Source organism: Elaeis guineensis, chromosome 1 (assembly GCF_000442705.2).
Source record: "Elaeis guineensis isolate ETL-2024a chromosome 1, EG11, whole genome shotgun sequence".
NCBI lineage: Eukaryota > Viridiplantae > Streptophyta > Magnoliopsida > Arecales > Arecaceae > Elaeis > Elaeis guineensis.
In genome coordinates, this window is record NC_025993.2 from 170,968,559 (window position 1) to 170,994,672 (window position 26,114).

The 26,114-nt window shown below is 38.3% G+C and overlaps 1 protein-coding gene and 1 pseudogene across 1 annotated transcript; one reads left to right on the top strand and one right to left on the bottom strand.

Annotated features, from left to right (window-relative positions):
* The first annotated feature begins 15,567 nt into the window (after nt 1-15,567).
* Nucleotides 15,568-19,352, top strand: LOC140857184 (aspartyl protease family protein At5g10770-like; annotated as a pseudogene).
* Nucleotides 19,353-19,485: 133 nt separating this feature from the next.
* LOC105039543 (probable folate-biopterin transporter 2) lies at nt 19,486-23,173 on the bottom strand. Its single transcript, XM_010915724.4, has 5 exons — nt 22,314-23,173; nt 21,082-21,341; nt 20,796-20,891; nt 20,535-20,705; nt 19,486-20,448 (listed from the first exon to the last, which is right to left on the bottom strand). Exons 1-5 carry the CDS (start codon nt 22,714-22,716, stop codon nt 19,852-19,854), a joined length of 1,527 nt encoding a protein of 508 aa, XP_010914026.1. The 5' UTR covers nt 22,717-23,173; the 3' UTR covers nt 19,486-19,851.
* Nucleotides 23,174-26,114: the final 2,941 nt, after the last annotated feature.

The window sequence follows — 26,114 nt, forward strand, 5'->3', positions numbered from 1 at the left end:
GTTGGGACCGAGAAAGATTGCATAGCCTCCAGTGGAACGCCTATCAATCCCACTACCCGCCCAATCTGCATCCGAGAAAGCTTGGAGAGAGCGAGAGGTGGATCGGCGAATGTGTAACCCATGATCAGCTGTAGCTTGAAGGTACCGTAAGATGCGTTTGACCATAATCCAGTGATCAGTATTAGGAGACTGCATAAACTGACATACTTTATTCACTGCAAAGGAAATATCCGGACGTGTCAATGTAACATACTGAAGAGCCCCAACAATGGAGCGATACTGTGTGGGGTCCGGATGGGGAGCACCCCCTGAATCAGAATCTTTTGTCATGGCCATTGGGGTCTGAACAGGTTTACAATCAACCATGCCTGCCTTTAAAAGAAGATCTTTAATGTAGCGGTTTTGAGATAATAATAATCCAGCAGAATTCCGAACAACCTCAATTCCTAAGAAAAAATGGAGATCACCAAGATCCTTAATAGAAAATTCCTTAGCAAGCTTTTGAAGAAGAAGAGAAATCTGACTGGAGTCATTGCTGGTTACCAAAATATCATCAACATAGATGAGCACATAGAGGACATGAGACCTCATCCTTAAAATAAATAATGAATGATCAGTTTTGATGGCAACAAACCCTAGTCGGAGAAGAAATTGGGAGAGATGGTGAAACCAGGCACGGGGTGCTTGTTTTAACCCATATAAAGATTTGTGGAGATGACAAACATAATCTGGATGGTCGCGATCCTCAAACCCTGGCGGTTGGGACATGTAGACTTCTTCTGTTAGGTTTCCATGTAAAAAGGCATTATGAACATCTAATTGCCGGATGGACCAACTTTGAGATATTGCAATACTTAGAATAAACCGAATGGTGGTAGGTTTGATAACCGGACTAAATGTCTCGTTGTAGTCGAGGCCAAGTTGCTGATGGAACCCTTTAGCAACTAGACGCGCTTTGTAACGCTCGAGAGATCCATCAGCTTTTCTCTTGATCCTGTACACCCATTTACACCCGACCAAATTCTTTCGATGAGATGAACGTGGAACAAGAGACCACGTACCATTGCGAATTAAGGCATTAAATTCTTCAGTCATTGCAGCACGCCACTCAGAGTGTTTAGAGGCTTGAGTAAAGCAAGTAGGTTCTATGGTGAGGATAGTGGTGGTGAGGGCGGATGGCTGGTTGGAACGGGGTCGAAGTACCATGGAATGTGTACGGGTGGGTTGGGCAGGTGGGTCAGGGGAGGTTTTGTCTTGCAGGGAGCTAGTTGTAGGGGAAGGCGTAGGAAGGGAAGGTTTTGCTGATGAGGAGAGGTCAGTAAGTAATCTGGTCCGAACAGGTGCAGAGTCGTTAATGCTAAAGGGGCTTGGAGTGGGATCGGTCATAGGAGAAAGTGTTGAGGCAGACCGAGAAAAGGGGGATGCAGCCGATGATGAGTTGGACAGACGATGCAAAGGAGAATGTGGAATTGGTGGAGGAACAGATGGTAGTGGGGTGGCCTCTTGTAGAGGATGAAGTAATGTAACGCCCCAAGGTGGGGAAGAGGGAGATGATGGTGGTGGACAAGTTAATGAAGACTGAAATTGAAAAGGAAAGGTAGATTCGTCGAAGCGAACGTGCCTAGCGATATATGTACGATTTGTTTTTAAATCGAGACATCGATAGGCACTATGAGAGGGACTATAGCCGAGAAACACACACGGTTGAGACCGATACTCCATTTTATGCCGATTGTAAGGACGAAGAAGAGGATAGCAAAGACACTCAAAAATTCGTAGGAAGGCATAGGATGGTGGTTTGTTGTGAATGAGTTCGAAGGGGGATACATCACTAGAGACTTTAGATGACATCCTATTAATGAGAAAAACAGCCGTTTCAAAGGCATAGTGCCAGTATGACATGGGCACGGATCCATGAGCAAGAAGGGATAGGCCGGTTTCCGTAATATGACGGTGACGACGTTCGACAGCCCCTTGTTGCTCATGGGTGTGAGGAGCAGCAACACGATGGGTAATGCCAATTTTACGAAAAAATTGAGGAAGAGAGCGAAATTCTCCTCCCCAGTCAGTTTGGATTGATTTAATAGTACGAGAGAAATGCCGTTCAACCAAGGCTTGAAATTGTAAGAAAGTAGAGAATACATCAGATTTGCGCATTAATGGATAAAACCAAATATATTTACTTTGATCATCAACAAAAATTATGTAGTAGCGGTGTCCTAACAAAGATGGAGTAGGGGAAGGACCCCAAACATCACTATAAATAAGATCTAATGAAAACTGACTGCGACGATGGGACGGAGGTAAATGCAACTTACTAGACTTGCCTAATTGACATGAGGGACAAAGGGAACGAAGATGTGCAGACTTGCAGGATAGATTATTGGTCTTCACCATGGAGCGAAGCAAGCGATAATGGGGATGGCCCAAACGATTGTGCCAGCCATCAAGAGTGGTGCTCTCGGCTACGTGAACAGATGCAGACAACGGAGAAGGGCTGGAATGGAGAGTGTATAATCCTCCTTTACTCGGACCGGATAACACTATAGTCTTGGTAGTTCGATCCTTCACAAGAAAATGAGAGGGGTGAAATTCAAAAAAGACATTGTTATCTTTTGCAAACTGTTGTACGGAAAGTAAATTTTTAGAAATAGAAGGAACGTGTAAGATGTTAGATAACTGAAAAGAAAGAGAAGAGTAGGGAGAGGAAAAAGAACCATGACCAATATGTGATATATGTAATCCCTTACCATTGCCTACATGCACCTGATCAGGACCAGTGTACTCATCATAGGAGGACATAGAATGAATGTTAGGAGTGATATGGTGAGATGCTCCTGTATCTGGGTACCAAGTGAGGACAGTGGAGGGGTGAGGGGTAGGGAGAAGTGGTGGATTAGGGTGATGTTGAGATGGATTTAGATTTGGATTTGGATATGGTGAATATGAGAAATTGGCATGGGGTTGTGGAGAGGAAAAGTGTGGATATGGTTGCTGAGGGCGATAGAAGCAGGTGGCATTAGAGTGGTTGTTACGATTGCAAAACGAACACCATTGAGAACCACGGCCACCAGGTGGACCAAAACGACCACGACCTCGATCAAACTTGCCACGTCCTCCACGACCTCTAGTAAAGCCACGGCCAATAGAGGGCCTAGGGTCATTAGAAGAATGGACAAACCGTTGAGCAGTATTGACGATAGGATTGGTAGGAGTGGCATCAGCAACAGTTAATTTTCTAAATGCCCGCATGCTTTCATGGCTAAGTAACAGCCCATGAAGTTCAGTGTATGTCGGAGGGGTGTGTCGGTTGAGAATGTCAGGGATCGCATCCTGTAGATCATCACATAGAGCATGCAATACATGAAGATTAAATTCGGTTGGCTTGAGGGCATTACCAGAGGCAGCAAGTTCATCAGCCACAGCTTTGGCACGTCGGAGCAGAGAGGTGACGGTCTCATCTGATTTTTGACGTAGATTCTGCAACTCTAGATGCAGAGACATGAGCCTGGTAGGAGATACTGAACCAAAGGCTTCATGAAGAGTGGTCCAGCACTCAAAACTAGTCTCTTTGTCAAGAAGAAGAGGAACCAAATCTTCAGATAATGAAGCAACAAGAAGGCTTACGAGTTGGGCATCTTGTTGTTGCCAAGCAGTAGCGGCAATCGGATCGGTGGGCTGTGGGTGAGAGCCATCAAGGAACCCAAACAGGCCTTGACCCTTTAAGAAGAGAGTAATTTGCTTTCTCCAGATCAAAAAATTGGATGCATTTAATTTGATAGATAGAAAATGCTGTGCCGATGGAAAGGTGAGAGGGGTCGTTGTGTTGGGTGGAGGAGGAGAAGAGGGATTGGAGGAGGTGGAGATAGATGAACTGGTGGCCATGAGAGAGCACAGAAGGAGGAAGAAGAAGAGATGCTCGTTGGAGCTTCAATGGCTCTGATACCATAAAGAAGGTAATATCTTTATTGAGGATAATTCCTAATTCTTACATTTCATTGTTCTCCAATATGAGTATATATAGATTACAAGGTCTAGCTATTGTAGCAATTACAAGAAGAAGGAATATCTCGATTACATACTAAGTAAAGAGAAACCAAATGTAGAATAGCTAAACAAGGAGAAAGACCAAATAAGAGAGAAAGACCAAATAGGAGTGCCAGCCAAATATGAATATGTGTTGACTTGCTAAACATAGGAAAGAGCCAAATAAGACTGCAAGCCAAAATAGAATGTTGGGTTAGAATGATTGTGTGCTGATATCTTATAAGGTGGATAATCAAGCAACAAGTGAAGGCTAGATGGAAGATAGGAGGGGAGAAGAGACGATTGTAGTAGCTCAAGTCATTTAGTATAGACGGTAATATCGCTGGGAAACTAATTAGGATCCGTTTGGGTGGAATATATCAAATTATGGAATAATATGATGATTCATGAGAATTATTTATCTAAAAAAATAATTACAAAAAAAATAATATTTAATATATTTGATTGGTAGAAAAATTATTTCAAAAAATGATATTAAAAAAAATTATTATGTTTAGTTGAAGATAATCCTATATAAGAACTAGATATTAAAACTCGTGTGATGCACGGGATAACAAAAAAAGATGGGAGTATATGAAAGAAAAGTTACATATTTTTGTTAAAGCTAAACAGAATAACAATTGAAAGTAATTAATTGATCTAATATTAAAAATAATTAATAAATAATTCTTTCTCTTAATGATTAATATATTTTTTTATTAAATTATAATAAATAATACTAAATACTCAGAATGTCATTTGTCAAACACTTAGAATGCCAATTGTCAAAAGATCACCAACTTGATCCTTCCTATTAAATTATAATAAATAATACTAAACACTCAGAATACCACTTATTAAATACTCAGAATGCCACTTGTCGAAAGATCATTAATTTGATTTTTTTTATATATATTATATATTAGATATGACGAAAGTTATAAATAAACTCTTCAACATAAAATAATTTTTTTTAATACTAGGATAGTATTATCATCTCCAATTAATTTTTATATAATAACCATAATCACAAAGCCTTTTATATAATTCCATCTCTATCTTAATTTTTTTATAAAAATTTTTTATTGAATTAATTTGAAAAAATATTAAAATAAATTTAATAATTATATATATAGCTTTATTAGAAGACTACCTGTCAAGCCCCAAACCCAGCACCTGAGTTGGACACATGACACGGCCACACAAACCCTAGAGCAGCGCCCTAAGGATCATGTAAGACCTATTAATTTAACACTTCAAAAATTTTAAATAACTAAATAAATACCAAATCAATCCACCGAGTCAAAACTTTAAATCAAATGTAAACTTTGTTTAATACAATTTATTCACATGTTCATTGATATCAGAAAACTTAAACTAACTAAACTACTAAAGGCTTCTATTCTTATTTGCTCTCGCCCAAACCGTCCAAACTAAGCATCCTGTGAGTCTAAAAAAAAATAAGAAAAAAATATGAGCTTCTCCAGCTCAGTAAGAACCACTGCACATGTACATCAAATCAGTAGATAAAAATAATTTTTTTTTTGAAATTAATACAATTTATGAAGACTCATATGTATATGATAACTGAAATATTATCATAAATATGTATTTAATAATATGGGTCATCACATATCATCAAGCAAAATCTTCACTCATTATTGAATTACATGTTATATGTTTCGTCCTTTCATATCTTCAATTGACAATCTTTTATCCCTTTTTGGCTTTGGACTAACCAGGATCATGCGACGATCTTTTATTCGGATCGATTTCTGTGATCTTCCTCGGATCGAACTATTTATGATCTTTCTCGGATCAAAGTGGCCATGATCTTTCTCGGATCAAATCATTCATGATCTTTCTCAGATCAAGTTCTTCCATACATAAGCCTGTGGAGGCTGTCCCAAGCATAAGCTCCTGGCTAGCTATTCCACATGACAAGGTCAATCCAAACCATATTCCCTTTTTTTTTATAGACGTATAACATAAATCAATTCAATTTTGCAGTGTACTAAAAAAATAAATATGTCATAACTATATAATCATGCCATCATATGCGTTGATGAAAACATATTCATGCTCGCAATCACACAAGTAAATATCAGCATTTCACATATGATAAATTCATTGATCTCAAATCCAACGATGCAAAACTAACAGTAAAATAGTATATACATGTGATGATGATCATGTATAATGATTCTTACCTCGATCAATGAGAAATCAATTTCACAGCCTTATAGTCTGAAAATCAAAACCCTACTCGTTGTCCCCCTGGTCGTTGGACTGTTCTCCTATCAAACAAATCAATTTAACCAAATAATTTTTTTAAAAATATATATATTGAGGTTTATCTGAACTCTTACCTATGTCCTCCTCTTTTTTTTAAAAAAAATTTATTTATTATTTTTATTTATTTTATATATATGTGTATGTATATATATATATTTTTTAATTTTTATTTATTATTTTTATTTATTTTATATATATATGTATATATATATAATTATATTATATATATATATATATTTATTTTTTTTATTTAGAGAAGAGAGAAGAAATTTCTTCTCCTCTTCCTCACGCTCGAAAATAGGAAATCCGAGCCCTTTTCGAGCGCCTCCCCTTAATCCGGCCAGATGGGCCATCTCCGGCCACCCTCCCCGACAGCTCCAACGACGGCGAGGCTACCATCCTGGTGGCAGCCTCATCCCTCCTTGCTGCCGGCGACGGAAAAAGAAAATCAATTGAAACAAGGGTGTCCCTGTTTGAGCCCGAACCGGCATCTCGCCGGCTTCCAAGTACATCGATGATCGAAGGATCAAAAGGAGAAGAAGAATACCTTGCTCCGACGTCCAAAGATAGCTCCAACGACCCCCCTCTCTTCCGATCAACCACCCACGGTATTTCCTTGAGAAAATCCCTCAAATTTCTTCGAAATTTTTGTTGTAAAATCCTAAGGGAGGAAGGGGGTCTTTATAGTGAAGGTTTCCTACCCTAGCCGGACTCTTCGAGTCTGATTTCATCGAAAACGGGAAGGAAGAAGACTCCGATTAGGAGTCTTCCTCCTCCTCTGTAAATTTTTTTTTTTCTTTGTTGGGCCGTCTAAGTTTACAGGCCCAAATACCTGGGCTGTTACAATCTCCCCCTTTAAAAATTTCGTCCTCGAAATTTACATACCTGAGTTTTCAAAGAGTTGTGGATACTTGATCTTCATTTTTGTCTCGAGTTCCCATGTAGCCTCTCTCTCGCTATGATTGCTCCATTGGATCTTCACATAAGGAATACTTCGATGCCGTAACACCTGATCCTTCTTGTCAACAATCCGTACTGGATATTCTTCATAAGTCAGATCCTTCTGAAGATGCAAAGGTTCATAACTCACCACATGACTTAGATCTGGAATATACTTTCTCAACATTGATACATGAAATACATTATGTACACCAGATAAAGCTGGCGGTAATGCTAACCGATATGCAACCTCTCCAATCCTGTCTAAAATTTCAAAAGGGCCAATATACTTTGGATTCAACTTACCCCGAACTCCAAATCTCATGATACCTTTAGTAGGAGAAACTCTCAGAAAAACATGATCGCCAACTTGAAATTCCAGCTCCCTTCTTCTATTATCAGCATAACTCTTTTGCCTGCTCTGAGCCGTACGAAGTCGTTCCTGGATCATGTGTACTTTTTTCACTGTCTGTTGCACTATTTCTGGTCCCAACACTTTTCTTTCTCCCACCTCATCCTAACAAATGGGTGATCTACACTTCCTTCCATATAATGCCTCGAAAGGAGCCATCTAAATGATTGCTTGGTAACTATTATTATAAGCGAACTCAACCAATGATAAGTGATTATCCCATGCACCGCCCAAGTCCATAACACAAGCCCTTAACATATCCTCTAGGATCTGTATGGTTCGTTTTGATTGTCCGTCAGTTTGAGGATTAAAAGCTATACTGAAATTTAACTTGGTACCAAAGACTTTATGAAGACTCTTCCAAAATTGAGAAACAAATCTACTATCTCGATCTGACACAATAGTAACTGGTACTCCATGCAGTCGTACTATCTGCTCTATATACAAGCCTGCCAATCTTTCTAAGGAAAGACCAATTCGAAAAGGTAAGAAATACGCTGATTTCGTCAATCGATCAATAATTACCCATACAGCATTATTATTCCGAAGTATTTTAGGTAACCCAGTCACAAAATCCATAGTAATATGCTCCCATTTCCACTGAGGAATAAGAAGAGACTGTAATGGTCCTACTGGTCTTTGATGTTCGACTTTTACTTGTTGACATACCAAACATTGGGCTACAAATTGTGCAATATCCCTTTTCATACCAGACCACCAAAAATTTCTTTTCAAATCTTGATACATTTTTGTGCTTCCAGGATGCATGGTGTAAGCCGAACAGTGAGCCTCCTCTAGGATCTCATCCCTTAATCCTGAAATCTTGAAAACACATCGTCTGTTATCGAACCTCAATGACCCATCCTTATGTGTCCAAAATTTTGTCTGTATACCGGATGCCACTGCTTCTATGACCTTTTGTAACTCTGAATCCTCCTTTTGAGCTGCTTTAATCTTTTCAATCAAAGTAGGCTGTAGTACAAAATTTGCAAGTTGAACTTGAGAATTATATAGTCGTATTTCTATTCCTGATTTCTCCAAATCTACCAATATAGGCTTTTGTGAGGTAATTAGAGCAGCCAAATCACCAAAAAATTTTCTACTTAGGGCATCGGCTACAACATTTGCCTTCCCGGGATGATAATTTATTGTCAAGTTATAGTCCTTCAATAGTTCCAACCACCTTCTTTGTCTCAAATTTAACTCCTTCTGAGTAAAGATGTATTTTAAACTTTTATGATCCGTGAAAATCTCGCAATGCTCTCCATATAAATAATATCTCCATATTTTTAAAGCAAAAACCACAGCTGCTAATTCTAGGTCATGAGTAGGATAATTTTGCTCATATGACTTCAATTGTCGAGAGACATAAGCTATCACATTTTCCTTTTGCATCAGAATACAACCAAGGCCTTTACGAGAAGCATCGCTATAAATAGTGAAACCTTCTGTTCCGGATGGAATGGTTAAAATTAGAGCAATCACTAATCATCTTTTTAACTCTTGGAAGCTTTGCTCGCATTCATCTGTCCATTCAAACTTCACTTGTTTCTGTGTTAGATGAGATAGAGACATGGCAATACAAGAGAAACCTTCCACAAACCTTCGATAGTAGCCAACCAACTCCAAAAAACTACGTACCTTCGATACATTAGTAGGTCGGCTCCAGTCAACTACTGCCTCCACTTTTCTTGGATCAACTGAAATACCATCCTTGGAGATAACATGCCCGAGGAAAGTAACACTGTTCATCCAAAATTCACATTTCTGTAGCTTTACATACAGCTTCTTTTTCTTCAGAGTTTATAATACAATCCTCAAATGTTCTTCATGTTCGAGTGAACTTTTTGAGTAAATCAAAATATCATCAATAAATACAACTACAAATCGATCCAAGTATGATGCAAACACTCGATTCATAAGATCCATAAAGGCTGCCGGTGCATTGGTCAAACCAAATGGCATGACTAAAAACTCATAATGCCCATATCTAGTCCGAAAGGCTGTTTTTGATATATCTCTAGACTGTATCTTCAACTGATGGTAGCCAGAATGAAGATCAATTTTTGAGAAGACCTGTGCCCCTTGCAACTGATCAAACAAATCATCGATTCGTGGTAAAGGATATTTGTTTCGCACTGTTACCTTATTTAATTCTCGATAGTCTATGCAAAGCCGAAGGCTACCATCTTTCTTCTTCACAAAAAGTACTGAAGCTCCCCAAGGTGATACACTAGGTCTAATGAATCCTTTATCCAACAACTCTTGTAATTGCTTTTATAATTCCTTCAATTCTGCTAGAGCCATTCGATAAGGAGTTTTAGAAACTGAACTCGTACCAGGAATCAAGTCAATAGAAAACTCAATCTCTCGATCAGGAGGTAGTCCAGGCAGGTCATCTGGAAAGACATCAGAAAATTCCTTCACAATAGAAATATCCTGTAACTTGAGCTTATTATCTTGAGTGTCTAATACAGTGGCTAGAAATCATTCGCATCCTTTTCTAAGAAATTTCTGAGCACGAATAGCTGAGATGAACTTCTGGTGAAAGAAGGGTTTAGTACTCTTAAAACTAAACTCTGACTGATCTGGAATTTGAAACATTATTGTCTTTTTGAAGCAATCAACTGTAGCATGATATGCTGCTAACCAATCCATCCCCAAGATTAGATCAAAGTCCTTCATCTCTAAGACTAATAAGTCTGCTTTCATCTCCCTATCTTCAATACTTAGTACACAATCTTTGCAAATTGAATTAACCAAGATCACCTCTCCACTTGGTGTGCAGACACAGAGATTATTTTCTAAAGGTGTAGGAGACATCTCATTGGTCTTCTTAATAAAACTAGTTGCTATAAAAGAGTGGGTAGCTCCAGAATCAAATAGAGCATAGACATCGTTGGATGTTATTTTAATCATACCTGTCATATATTCATTTATCATTCAGGGCTATATATCCATATAATATTTTATGACATATATATAAAAAAACTTAGAAGATCGGTTCAGTATCTGTCACCACTGAGTTAGAAGCATTAGCATCCTGTTGTGTAAGTGCATAGACTCGTCCAGGTCTTTGATTTTTGTTGTCCCGCATCTTGTCCTTGTACATCTTGGGATGCCCGATTTGCGGGGGTATTCTGATAATTTTGAGGCATCTACTGACTCTGTACTCCTCCTCCACTGCGGCATACAATTGCTTTATGACCATCTCGTTCATATTTGTAACATTGTCCTCTGGGCCACGTACAATCTCGTCTAAAATGAGGTCCTCCACACCTATAACATATAAGGCTCCCTTGAGATTGTACTTTATCTTCAGTGGCAGTCTGACTTGGTTTTGGGGTCTTTGGTTTGAAGGCTCTGTTACTTTGACCTTGAGAATCAATTGCTCGACCTCTTTTCTTCATATTTTTCTCTCTTGCTACTTGAGCATCATTAAGTCCTTTTTCTATTATTAAGCATTTGTTGACAACTTCCTTATAAGTGGGCAGCTCAAAAACAGTCACTAATTGTTGGATTCTATCCCTTAATCCATTCTCAAATTTTCTGGCTCGAACATTTTCCTCAGCTATCAATGCAGGGGCATATCTTGACAATTCTTCAAATTTGGCTGCATATTGAGCAACTGTCATGTGGCCCTGTACCAGTCGATCGAACTCTCGAAATTTCTGGAGTCGGATACTCTGAAAAAAATACTTCTCATAGAAGACCTTTCTAAATTCTTCCCATGAAAAAAGTACATCATTTGGTCCCATCTTTCCAATTTTCATCTCCCACCAATCGGCTGCCTCACCTTGTAACATAAAAATGGCAAAAGTGCCTTATCTTCAGCAGGACATCTTAAAGTATGAAAAACCTTCTCTATTGCTTTTAGCCAGCTTTCAGCTTCTATAGGATCTGAGGTCCCTGAGAATGCCGGTGGTGCATATTTTTTGAAATCTAATAAATTGATTTGACGTTCATACTGATTTCTAGCTCCTTGTTGCTGCTAGGACTGTCGCTCCTGAAATATTTGTTGTATGATCTGCTGTTGTTGTCCCTGTTGCACCTCCAATATCCTCCTCATATCTTCCCTCGCAGCCACTTGTTGTTGAACCAGTACTTGCATTAACTGAGCTGCAGTAATTTGTTCCCCAAGTTGAATTTCAGGTTCTCCTGTAATTTCTTCCCCGGGAGTGACTTCTGCAGGCTCAGTAGGATGTTCTTGTTGTGGTGCATCATCATCCGATGAGGGTGGAGCATTTTTTTGTTGTATAGCTGGCTCCCAAGCATTAGAGCCATCCGCAAAATGAGTAGGTCTCCGATTTTGCCCACGCTCAGTCCCTCTTGCCATGTCAACCTACACAGTTTCACTTTAGTCAAGAATTTAAGAATAATATTTCATATTAGTCAATTTTCATCTAAAAATCTATCCATATACTCTCTCTCTGAAATGAACCTCAAGATTCCTAAACCTAGGCTCTGATACCACTCTGTCAAGCCCCAAACCCAGTACCTGAGTTGGGCACGTGACACGGCCACACAAACCCTAGAGCAGCGCCCTAAGGATCATGTAAGGCCTATTAATTTAACACTTCAAAAATTTTAAATAACCAAGTAAATACCAAATCAATCCACCGAGTCAAAGCTTTAAATCAAATGTAAACTTTGTTCAATACAATTTATTCACATGTTCATTGGTATCAGAAAACTTAAACAAACTAAACTACTAAAGGCTTCTGTTCTTATTTGCTCTCGCCCAAACCGTCCAAACTAAGCATCCTGTGAGTTTGAAAAAAATAAGAAGAAAATATGAGCTTCTCGAGCTCAGTAAGAATCACTGCACATGTACATCAAATCAGTAGATAAAAATAATATATTTTTTTGAAATTAATACAATTTATGAAGACTCATATGTATATGATAACTGAAATATTATCATAAATATGTATTTAATAATATGGGTCATCACATATCATCAAGCAAAATCTTCACTCATTATTGAATTACATGTTATATGTTTTGTCCTTTCATATCTTCAATTGACAATCTTTTATCTCTTTTTGGCTTTGGACTAACCAGGATCATGCGACGATCTTTTATTCGGATCGATTTCTGTGATCTTCCTCGGATCGAACTATTTATGATCTTTCTCGGATCAAAGTGGCCATGATCTTTCTCGGATCAAATCATTCATGATCTTTCTCGGATCAAATTCTTCCACACATAAGCCTGTGGAGGCTGTCCCAAGCATAAGCTCCTGGCTGGCCATTCCACATGACAAGGTCAGTCCAAACCATATTCCTTTTTTTTTTTATGGACGTATAACATAAATCAATTGAATTTTGCAGTGTACTAAAAAAATAAACATGTCATAACTATATAATCATGCCATCATATGCGTTGATGAAAACATATTCATGCTCGCAATCACACAAGTAAATATCAGCATTTCACATATGATAAATTCATTGATCTCAAATCCAACGATGCAAAACTAACAGTAAAATAGTATATACATGTGATGATGATCATGTATAATGATTCTTACCTCGATCAATGAGAAATCAATTTCACAGCCTTATAGTCTGAAAATCAAAACCCTACTCGTTGTCCCCCTGGTTGTTGGACTGTTCTCCTATCAAACAAATCAATTTAACCAAATAAATTTTCTAAAAATATATATATTGAGAATTATCTGAACTCTTACCTATGTCCCCCTCTTTTTTAAAAATTTTTTTTATTTATTATTTTTATTTATTTTATATATATGTGTATGTATATATATATATAATTATATAATTATATTATATATATATATATATATATAATTTTTATTTATTATTTTTATTTATTTTATATATATACGTATGTATGTATATATATATATATTATTTAGAGAAGAGAGAAGAAATTTCTTCTCCTCTTCCTCACGCTTGAAAACAGGGAACCCGAGCCCTTTCCGAGCGCCTCCCCTTAATTCGGCCAGATGGGCCATCTCCGGCCACCCTCCCCGGCAGCTCCAACGACAGCGAGGCTACCGTCCTGGTGGCAGCCTCATCCCTCCTTGCTGCCGGCGACGGAAGAAGAAAATCAATTGAAACAGGGGTGTCCCTGTTTGAGCCCGAACCGGCATCTCGTCGACTTCCAAGTACATCGATGACCGGAGGATCAAAAGGAGAAGAAGAATACCTTGCTCCGACGTCCAAAGATAGCTCCAACGACCCCCCTCTCTTCCAATCAACCACCCACGATATTTCCTTGAGAAAATCCCTCAAATTTCTTCGAAATTTTTGTTGTAAAATCCTAAGGGAGGAAGGAGATCTTTATAGTGAAGGTTTCCTACCCTAGCCGGACTCTTCGAGTCCGATTTCACCGGAAACGGGAAAGAAGAAGACTCCGATTAGGAATCTTCCTCCTCCTCTGTAAATTTTTTTTTTTTCTTTGTTGGGCCGTCTAAGTTTACAGGCCCAAATACTTGGGCTGTTACACTACCCAACCAAACAAATTCTAAGAAGGTGTCTAAAGAGGAGATAGCCCATCTTTGAGCAAAGTTCTCAAAGGCTTACCGATGAATATGGACATTACCTCTTACCGTCAACAATCTGGACAGAATGTTAACACTGATAAATCTTATATCACTCTTAGTCTTAATTTGACTCCGGCTGTCCATAGACAAATTCTTTCAGTAAGTGCGAATCAATATCAAAGCTGGCACTTGGTCTTATCTACGAACTCCATTGATGAGTAAGGGTCTTCCTTACATCTCCAATTTGTATAGCGTCTAAAACGCTTGTGTCATTTGGTAGCTCCTTTGATGAGATAGTTTGAAGAAGGCCTTGTCATGGAAGAGCAGGAATAACTTGATCAGAATACTTCAGTCCGGACGCCACCTCCTGAGGAATTCTTTCCAATATGACATCAATAAAAAGACATGCATCTTGACAAAATTGTATATGTGTCTACAAAAGGGCGTGTCATAAAATTATTTCTTTTGTAGTTACATCATGGCAAGAATGTGTTAGAGTAGTTATCATGGCCAGAATTAAATTTGGTTCGGATTTGGAGTTCGAGTAAATTGTCAATGTATCTTTATGAACATTGGAATTAGGATATCTGCCTGCATCTTGCCTAATTTAGACTCCTACTAATGAATCAAGGCCATCAATTACTGATCCATGCTCTAAGATAACCATTAAATTCAGATAGTTCTAGCACTTCCAGAATTACACTCTTTCAAATAATTTTTGTCAAAGAAAAACACTAACCAACTAATTAGTTTGAGAATTTGTTGGCAGGGCTCATCGGAAGGATTGTACAAAGATTAGAATGATGGTTTCCATCAACTTTGTGCACAGAGAAATATCTTGAGACGGCAGTGAAAGCCACACAATCTACTCAGGCATTTCCATCCTGCCAACGGTCATATGCTCATATCAAATATTCAAATTAATTTGTGCTTCATGCTTAAGCATGATATATATTAGCTTACATGCAAAATAAGCATTAAAGATATAATTTCATAGTTAACTGCCTGCCTATAAAACTAGATCCTTGTATAACAAGTCTTCTTCTTCTTTTTTTCACATTTTCGATAATATACCGACCAAGGTTACTTCCAGATACTATAGAGTATAGAATGCATGACTAATGAAATCACTACTCAGTGCTTGATAAACAAATCTTCAGGTTAGAATTTCTACCTGTCTCTGGGGGAGGTGATGGGGACCCTTCCGGGCAGGCGCACCCATCAGATGGATATTCGTTCTGTTGGACGCCATTGATTGCTACCCAAAGTCAACCCTGTTCCCTGGTAAAAATGAATTAGGAAGACCTTCCCAGGGTTTACTGCAACAAATAAAACAGCTATATTCTCTTGATAATCTAACTAGGATATTTTTGTGTCCGCAGCGATGGTCTTTGTGGAAGTGTAATCAGCAAATCCTGCATGCCAGGGGAAGAACAGCAGCTGAAGGCCCAGCAGATTTGTGTGCCAGTGGGAGGGCATGCACATGAAGCAACCAAGGGCTCTGTGGTGGAACTTCTGGTCTAATGGGACTTGGCAGGACCCAACTCCCATTGGTATCTCAAACTATAGCTCAATTTGGAGGAATCTTCCCTTATTGTTTACCTACAAAGAATGTGATTCATCTGGCTCCCTAATTCTTGGCAGTGATTCCTCTGTTTATAGAAATTCAACTCCATTTGCAAATACTAGAATGATTTCTAATCCTCGGCAAGGCCCCTTCTATTTTCTTGACCTTACTGGAATAAGCATTGGCGGGGTGGCTATTCAAGCTTCAGAATTTACTAATGGTAGTGTTCTTATTGACTCAGGGACAGTGATTACCAGGCTTGTGCCTTCAGTCTATAAGGCACTAAAGACCGAGTTCCAGAAACAATTTTCTGGCCCCCCTGGCACCTGAGTTTTCTAACTTGGACACTTGCTTTTGCTTGGCTGGCCATAAAGAAGTGAACATTCAAACAATCAAGTTTCAGTTTGAAGGTGCTGTGGAAGTGGAGGTAGACGTCAGTGGAGTCCTATACTTTGTTGAGCCAGATGCTTTTCAAGTCTGTCAGGCTCTTGCAGCCCTTTCTTATGAAGATGAAGTTGCAATTATTGGGAATTATCAGCAAAAGAATTTGAGGGTCATCTACGATGCTATGGAGTCAAGGTTGGGTTTTGTAGAAGAGAGGTATCATTATAATTAAAAGAGCCAAAAAGGATGTGAGAAGCAAAAATAATCAAGAGGTGGTGTGAATATCACATATTCAAACAATGAGGTTTCCAAACTCTGTGGAGTAATAATCACCAGAGTTTTGCTAATTGGGAACTGCAAGGCATATGTAGAGGAGCACATCAGCCTTGCACCACTACTATAATCTTATATTTATTTCCATATTTCTTGTTTTTGTTATATTTGACAGGGTGTATGTTCTACTGATTGATGTGATCTTGCAATTTTCATCAAAAGAACATGAAAATCATTTTAACTGGATATTTTTTTGGATACAATATAAAAGATTGCCAATGTAGCTTAGAAACAATATCAGCAATTAAATTAGCAACTCAGCACTCCACAATATACCAGAATCATAACTTAATTAATAAAAGTAAATTATGGTGCAAAATTAACAGACATTAATTATGACGTGCACTACATGTCATTTGAATTCCATTTAAGGCTATTATGAGCAAGACACCATGCCAAGATGTCAAAAGATTACAGTTATTATGAACAGCATGCTAAAAACATTACCATATAAGATTTTTAGATGAAACCAACAAGCAATGCAATTTATCATGGCCAAAGCAGAAGACTTCCAATCAAGGAACAATACCAAATATTTTGAGATACTTGATATTTATACTGAAACTAAAGCAATTATAGAGCAACATGAAGGTGCAGATTGCAAATTAATTCAATTTAATTTCGCCAGCTCAAAAAGACATTATGCAATTAAATGAGAGGATTAAAGCAACCATGAATAGCATACTCACAAAATGACCAGCAATTATATTTAAACATTGTAAGACGAAACCAGGAAGGGGATGCAGTTTCTCATGGTGAAAGCAGAAGATGCTCTTTGGTGGGAATGTAACTTAACCGATGCTTGTATAGCCATCACATTATATTGAGGGAAAGGAAATTTTTATAAGTTATCAAAGGATGCTGATGATGTATGGTATAAAATATTGACAAGATAACAATAAAATGGGATTCCAGGGTGTGTTAGAAGTTTGCACTTTGAACCATATATATATATGTATATTTTTATAGTTTAATATATATGGGCTCTAGCTATTGTTTTACAAGTGGGTAAGCAATAAGTACCTTGTGTCCATAAATGATCCCAGAAGACAATTAATTTCCACCAAATAATTTTCCATAGACAAAGACAGCATGTTATGAGAATGATTGTTAGAAGAATATTACATGTAGGAGAAATCATGTAAATTCTCACTAATTTGCATGAAAATAAAATCCAAACCTTGTAGTGCAAACCCTTTTTTTCTTTAATTGATGCTCTGTGGACTACAAAAATATATAACTGGTATGGAAATAGACAACAAGATGTGTGGCACAAATTGCTAGAACAATACCTTATCCATACAGAAAACTTAGTGAGTGTTTTAAAGATAACCTGCCCCTATGATAAGCTAGAAGAAAGGCCTGGCCAGAAAATAGAATTAGAGCTTGAGCAATCCTTGACAAGACTAAATATGGAAAGCAACATAAGCTCATAAACTGCTTTCAACACTGCTAGGTACTAAGTTTGACTGGAAATGACTACATCTTAGTTACTCATAGATACAAAACACAAGCAAACTAAAAGCAAATTGTAGACTTAATAGCTTATGAGATGACATAAAACTGAAGATATGATATTGTATGGATATTTTGGGCTAAATTTTGACACCCATGAAAATACAAAGAACTTGGAATATGTGTAATATTTACCATGCTATGCCTCTGAGAAAATAAAAGACTCCAAGACAAATCAAAATAATGAGTTTGGTCTTGTATCAAATGTTCAAGTAAACAACATCACTTACATTAAGGTACACATGTTTAAAAGGCAGCATTTGCAGAACCTCAATTATAAAATCCACCAAGCTCATGTGCTCTACCAACTTTCTGTCTCCCATTCCCAGGGCAATAAGTGGTATAAGTATTACTAACCAGTACAAGCAAATAATAAATAGCATATTCTGATATCTGATACTAACTGAATTGCATTGCCTCAAATATTAGATGATACATAAAAGTCGACTTACATGTTCAATCTCGATCACGTAGATTGTCATTTTAATATAAATAGAAAGTTTAGGTTCATACATCAAATGAGGTTGAGATAAATACCTGACTATTTAGAAAGATGTCAGAGTTAACTCCAATCATGTTAGATAAGTAGGTTCCCTTTTAATCTACTCTATCAGGTTAACTCCAATCATGTTAGATAAGTAGGTTCCATTTTAATCTACTCTACTTTCTTGATAATCTAATCTGCTTGCCAGAAGTAGAAAACTATTTAGCCAACCCAAATTGTAGGATTGGATAGGATAAGTTGATGTAGTTAAACTTCAGCAATGTGATCAATTTTTGCAGTTTATAGGTTATGATTCTAGTCCCAATTTGGTAAACATGAATTTTTATAGCACATTTCAGTAGTCAAGGTCTACATAACATATTATCCTCATTGTGACTTTCAAGTTAATTACTGAACTTCGTTATAAATTGTATGGTTTTAGATACTAGACTGTATTGGTTCAAACAGTGCATATCATACGATACCATTAGGGAAGGGTGTTCTGCCAAATTAGCACCTTTACCATATTTGTTGGCATGGTGGTGAATTACACCATGCAGTATTGGTAGCAGTCCAGGACCCCATACCGAGACATAAAACCTTGGCTGAATGCACATTAACCCCCTTTTTGGTGAGAATGTCCTTTGACGTTTTATAAGTTCAAGGAGAAACAAAGACAAGATATCTAGAACTAACAAAGACCAACATAAAAGAAGAAAATCATCCAGTATCTTGTTGTTTAATCAGCCAGATACCTAGTAATTTTTTAATTATATGTTTTGTTTCAGTATTCTTTCTTACTTTTTAACCTTTTCAATTATGTCTAAATCAGGCCACATATATCCAGGAGATCTACTGATTCACATGAATATATATATCTCCATACCAGAATGTATCGTATTTCGAGCATGACTGAACAGCAACAAGTATAGGATATTTGAAGCCTTATATGAACATATATCACACTCAACCTGCACAAATAGAAACCATATGTACGGTAGAATAAAAAGATATGGCTGTACTAGGAAAATATATCCTGGGTTCTGTTATAGTCAACTTGAACTGGTTCTTTTAACCCAACAGTATACAGGGGAATTGAATACACGACAAATCTTTGACAAGAAAGAAATAAAAAAACTTCAATTATTCAAAGATCATGATATCCTAGTAAAAACAATGAAGTTGAATGCCAACAGGCTTTCTTAACTCTGTTTGACTATCTGTGACCACCACATTGTTACACAAGAAGCAACCCAGTCTTGTTATTTGTGACCAATCAATGCACCTCTGAGCTCAATTGGATGATATATGGGAAAATGTTTGATGGAGTCAAAATATCAAGCATGTCCCAAAAATGATAAATAGGTAATTCTCCTGCTTCACCATCAGCTTTTGTCAACAAGTGAGACAAGTTCGATATCAATTACTGCTGCTTCATGAGCTTCTATGTTATCGTTTCCAGTAAGAATGTCAGCAGGAAGAATAGTAGAATTTGGATCGCCTTTAGGAATCAGAAATAAAAGAGCTAATGGTAATGCTCTCATTATGTTCCTAATCAATATAGCAGCCCAGAGATTACCAAATTCCACTCGAGTAACCTTAAGCATATGAAGCAGTAGGCCACCACCCCATGATGATGTAAGCACGCCAGCATTATCAATGGACATAAGCAAAGCAAAAAAGGTGCCCTCAATGCCCGGGGGACAGAGCTTGGAGCTGAGTACAAGTAGCGGCATCCACTTGAGCCGGCCAACCATTTGAGAAATACACTCATCAATCACAACAAAGAAATAATCAGGCATCCCAAACTTCAGGTTTAGACGAAGAACCAAAATCAAATCCATCATTCCTGATAAACTAGAAAGCAACTGACCCCAGAAAAGCAAGCCACAGAATGGATAATCCTTCAGAACATTTTGGTAGAGCAAAACTCCAAGCAAGGAACCCGCTGAACCAACAGCAAAAATGAAGCCAATTGCTCCCTGCATTGAGAGTTTCCAAAATTCTGAGGAAGAAGTTACCTCACTTAAACCCTGGATGTTCCAACACACAAAATGTAAAAAAATACCTGAGAGAAAGATGGACCTGAAGCTGAATCTGTGTACCAATAGAACATTCCTTCTTGGATGTTCAAGCTGAAGGCAAATGACATATACATGTAGAAACAAGGCCTCCATACATCAGGGCATCTTAAAGTTGTCCACATAGTTTGGCTGGCTTGCACGAACTTCTGGTATACCTGAATGTCAGAAGGGTTTTTAAGAAGCATGTGTGCCAAGATGCAAAATGAACTGTATTATGAGCCCCAAGGCCGAACAACATATCTCACCTGTTTATAAGGAAAGTCTGGTGTGTGCATCTCCTTCAGCACTATTCCAACTGAAAATACCAGTGCAAAAGGGATGCCCATCAAACCAAGTACCCCCTTTGGGAAAAAAGGAAGTGAATAATCAGCAAAAAATAAACTCAATAGGAAGACTTTATACGTGTAGTGCATAGTTGTAAATAGATAGTTGAAAGTGGCAACGATGATCAAATTTCCCTATCTCACACTTATGATTGCAAGCCATAAAGTTTTAATGGCAGTTTAAATAGGGATGAAATCAGAAGCTAACCTGAGAACCAATTGCATGAACTAGTAAACCACTGATGGAGAAACCCAGAAGTCTTCCAATTGATGAACTTAATCCACATAAGCTTTGCATGTCAGCAGCAAGTGCAGGGTGATTTATACTGTTTTGAGCAACACAGGCATCTATAGTCACATCTGCTATTGCCACCCCAGCACTTCCGGCAGTCATGGCCAACAAAGCAAACACAACATGCAGTTTTTGGTGCAGAGACAGTGTAAGCATAGAGGTCACTCCCAAAAGACCTATATTCACCAAGAAATACTCATCCCGTGTTAGATATAGTAGTGGAAACTAAGATGTTGATGGAGACGCATCAAATCATACTGAGATCATGGAAAAAGATATTCATTGACCCAAAATGTAATGTAAGAAAAGGAGAAAAAGACGTGAATATTCAGAAAGCTTTGCAGAGGCAGAACAATTATCAAGATCATTCTCTATTTTTTAACTAATATTCGAGCTTGTATATTAAACATGAGTAGAACATATATCCTAGACATGAGACATGAAAACAATTAAAACTTAAAGAACCACAGAATTTGCAAAAGATGTTAATTTAGATCAGAGACGGAATCATTTATATTTAGGTGTCATATGGAACATAAAGATCAGTTTGTCAAAATAAAATTTGAATTATTACATTCATGCTTGTAGGATAATATTAGGAGTGAATTAAATCTATAATAACAAATTTACAGATCAATGATTAACTCATCTAGAATACTTCTTTCCCACACTACTAGCAAAAAAGGAATGTCAAAATGCAAACCCACCCTCTGCTAATTTGCAGGTAACAAGAGCAAATAACTGAGATCTATACCAATGCTGCATGTTTACCACCGCGTTCTCCAAAGAGCAAATTTGAATTCACATTCTTCATATGTTCTCAACTAGCTTTGTCCTATTGGGAAATTTGACCTCCCATTGGACCAAGTCTGTCTTGATACATTACCAGGACACTCAAGTAACTATCACTCATAATCCTAAAGGCACATATAATGGAATTGGAAGCACACATTCAGGACTGAGAATGGATTCACAAATTAAGACCCATAAGTGCCGGGAAGGGAGCGACATAACAAGAACTAAGGGAGCCGTTGAAACAAAGACGAAGGCCATTGCATTCCTTCAAGAAATTGTTAAATCACATGAACTAGCTAACTTCTTAACTGTACGAAAGAAAGCAAACAGCATTCTGAGGTTGAGTTGCTTGCCTGCGAGAATAAGATATGGCCGCCGGCGATACCCGGCCATAGGAAGAACATCAGTGAGAAGACCCCACAGGGGCTTCACAATCCAGGGGAGGGAAATTATCCCATGATACACCTGAGCTGCCGATGGCTGCACCTTCTGAACATCCTTCCAGTAGTAATCCGAGGCCACTCTCCAAATGGCGCCGCCCAAGCCTTGGCTGATTCCATACACGGTGACCACGCCGAACACAAAGCTCCAATGCATCTCGTCCGCCAGCATTCGGAACCAGCTGAGAGGGGACCATCGGCACCGCGGTTCCACCTCGATAGCTTCCTTCTCCTTTGGAGCGTCGCCGGTGAGTCCAATTGTCTCCTCCACACTCTCCTTATCCTCAGAAACCTGAGAAGCCATCGGGGCTCCCATTTTGGAAACCAGTGGCTTCCGTTCTTTGCCCAGATTTCCTCAGGAAACAAGTTGAGATATGTGCAGCAGACGGAGATCTTTCACTGAAACTTAGCTCGAGTCTTCCACAAGAACTTGGAATTTATATAAAAAGATGGCATCTTTAGATCCAGATACCAAAGAAACAATATCCCCTCGAATTGATCCTCCTATTTGGATATCAAATCTGCTCGCAAATCTTTGAGATTCAGGAAGGGGAAAAAATAAGGTGTTTTGCTGTGAGTTTTCTCGCATCGACCGAGCAAAAAGAATGCAAACTGACCTACAAATCCAAAAAAATTGGACAGAGAAAGCGTCTAAATTGCTGAAAAAAATGTTCCAAGACGAGCAGAAGGAAGTCTTAGGACAAATCGGATTTCTTAACAGCGTCAGGATCAAGCCGTTTGACCAAACCCCTGTTGTCTGAGAGGAACTTAATGTACATTCTGCAAGAACCCAGACGCACACCCAAGTACGTACATATGGTGGAGAGCTTAGGGTGGCGGCCGGGGCCCACCTGTTGGTGGAATGGTATGGGAAGCTCGTTTGACGAAGTAGGTGCCCTAAGTTATCGCAAGGGGTTCTATCTTTCGCGCAAAAGGAGTTCACCTACTATCTTCGTGCCAATCCACCGTTGGATCGCGCAACGATCGCTTCAAGAGCTGTGCGGTTGCTGCATGACGAAAAGAAGATCATTCATTCTTTCTCGCGAAAGATACAACCCGAACCCAAATTTATCGCATGCGAAAGAAACCAAATTTGTTCCGGCTTAATCTATTAATTATTACATCTTTAGGACACGTGGCAGAAAACCATTGGGTCCATCTTGTCGGGCGGGGAAACCTGGGTTCTCCCATGTGTCTTGATCTGGCGCTCGAGGTTCCGGGGCACCCATCGGCGAAGTAAGGTGATCTGTCAATAGGGTGGCAGGCACCCTCCTCGTTGACCGAAATGGGTTCTAAGTAAACTATGGCGTTGTTAACATTTATTTTTGGGGTGAGGATGGTGTTGTTTACATCGTATAGCCATTGTTTTGTTCATTATTTTCTAATGTTTCCTAAGATGCCGTTGGATTGATTTTTCTTCCTTTCAATTCTTAAGCTTGCTATCACTCGAGTATTTTGGATGACCAAGTTATGTCAAATTAAACTTACTTCTCTTTGATTTTAAGGTATCTGCCTGTGTATCTTATCTGCTTCCTCACTGGCCTTCCAAGACACCATCTCAATCCAGATTTTTGTTAAACTGATTCTTTTGTGTTCTATCTTTTGGAGAATGTCGAATGTGGAATGATGCTGAAAGCTTTTGTTTGGAAAATCTTCCTCAAAATGAGATTATATATATATATATATACACCCATGATTTAAAATGGTAGGGTGTCAAAGGTGTACTTTGTGATGAAACACCATATTTCAATAAATATTTTCACCTTCTCCAATAAGCTGCACAAAAGAAGTAGCTAGAGTGAGGTGGTTACTCTGCCTTCTTTCTGTCAGCACCAAATTTTGGAGGGTGACAGCGGAGCAGAAGGATTTCTAATTCTCACTCAAATTCCTGAGTTAAATATGTGCATGATCCAGCCACATTGTAGGATTTGGAACTAATAAACAAACCTGAGATTCGCTCATAGGTTAATGACGCATGCGGGCATTATGGAATATATTTTTTGGTCGATTCTGAATATATTAATCTGAGAAGATGCAGGAGAATATTATGCAGCAAGCAAAAAGATAAAGCGACTAATCGTAGACAGCAAGATGAAGGATGCAAACTCATTTGTACTGGCCGGTAATCTGAGTTGTAAATGGTTATTATTACAGAGTATGGATGAATGCCTACTCTGCACGCATAATATGTGGTACATGCATGGAAAAATTAATATGGAGCCTTTAGCTGGCTGAGAAAAGAAGGTTGAGGAAGAAAGGTTGCCTTTAATCCTTGGTTAGTGCATATCGTCCATCAATGAAATCATAGCATTACTTATGCAGTCAAAATACCATGCCAGAGGGTTATCTAGCATAGTTCCAGCTCCTGATTCGTATTGAAAGAATAGAGATCAATTCATTAGTGCAGGTGTTTTATAAGCTCTTTTTGGTTGCGGTCTTTTTCCATGCGTAGAAGAGAAATTTTTTGTTTTGATAATTAAGGGTGACCCCTAGATTACGATCTCTTGAAACATTCAACCCCTAGGTTGGGGTAAAGCTGGTGGACCAGGTTAGAAGGCTTTGAAGAGTAGCTGCCATGCGTGCAAGACAGCTGCTGGTTGATTGTTCTCGCGCATGATATAGGAGAACTTGAAGCTCTGCAGGGTGCGAGCCGGGTGTTTTAACATCTCTTTGGAAAAATGTTTGAGCGGAGAAAAGTAATGGATGCTTGCAGTTGGCTTTAGAGAGATTTTTCCAGCCTTATATGGTAGTTATATATTCATATATTTACAATCATGAACCCAAGTAGAAGCAGCACAACCGGTCGAGCAAAACAGCACTGTAGCACACATTTTTTTTTTTCAATTTTTTATTTTTTTGCACTCGAATTTTGGTCAAAAACTGACCACTAGCTTATTTGCAGTCCCAAAATTCAAACAAAACGTAGGACGGCTATACTTGAAACATTTATTAAGATATGAACGCTTTTCTTCAGAACAATTTTCTGATCAGTTCTTTTGATCTATTACCAGCACAATCAACCAGAAAATATGGTCTCTATTGGTCTGACGTAAACATCTTGGTGGATTAAACCATCAGCTGGCCTAAAAAGGAGAGGGAAGAGTGGGGTCTAAAATAACAAAATGTAATGAAATTTTGATGTCATTTCCCGTGTTTAGAGCGTCCCATCTTATAAGACGGGGCCTTGGTAGAATCAATAGAGTAGAGGCCCTGGATAAACATTGATCACTGAATTTTTATGCAAATTTTTAGGCCTGTCAAAACTGTAGGCAAACAGGATCGACATTATGTTGGTTGAGCCAGTCATCCATTTCTTCTACAGTTGAATGTTTGTTTTGCTAATCAACCAGATTTTTCTTGCTCGAGATTCCAGTTTTACCTTTCAGAAAGAAGTATCATAGTCATGAGTCGTGAGAGAAAGATTTGGAGAGCTTTATAAACTTTCTTTATTTAGGCCTCTGATTCCTATCAATGGCATCAGCCAATGTCAATCTAAAACTTTTTCAAATTCTTTCACAACTTTTTAACTGTCCTGGTTCTTGTCCCCTCTCTGTATCTATGTAAGCCAAGACTCCATTAATTTGTACTCCATAATCAGAATTCGACCGCTCCCCCAGAAAATTGCTTCTGTTTCCATCCACTTCAGTTTTATCAAATGTCCGCTTTGATTCCCTCTTTACCGCATGTGCTTGGAGATTTGAGCAACCTGTAGCC

Excerpts from the sequence above, each read along its gene's own strand:
- LOC105039543 (XM_010915724.4), bottom strand. The coding sequence starts at position 22,716 with ATGGGAGCCCCGATGGCTTCTCAGGTTTCTGAGGATAAGGAGAGTGTG. Across the intron at positions 21,342-22,313 it reads GCCATATCTTATTCTCGCAG|GTCTTTTGGGAGTGACCTCT; the intron begins GCAAGCAACTCA and ends TGGTGAATATAG. Across the intron at positions 20,449-20,534 it reads CAGGTCCATCTTTCTCTCAG|GGAGCAATTGGCTTCATTTT; the intron begins GTATTTTTTTAC and ends CTCTCAATGCAG.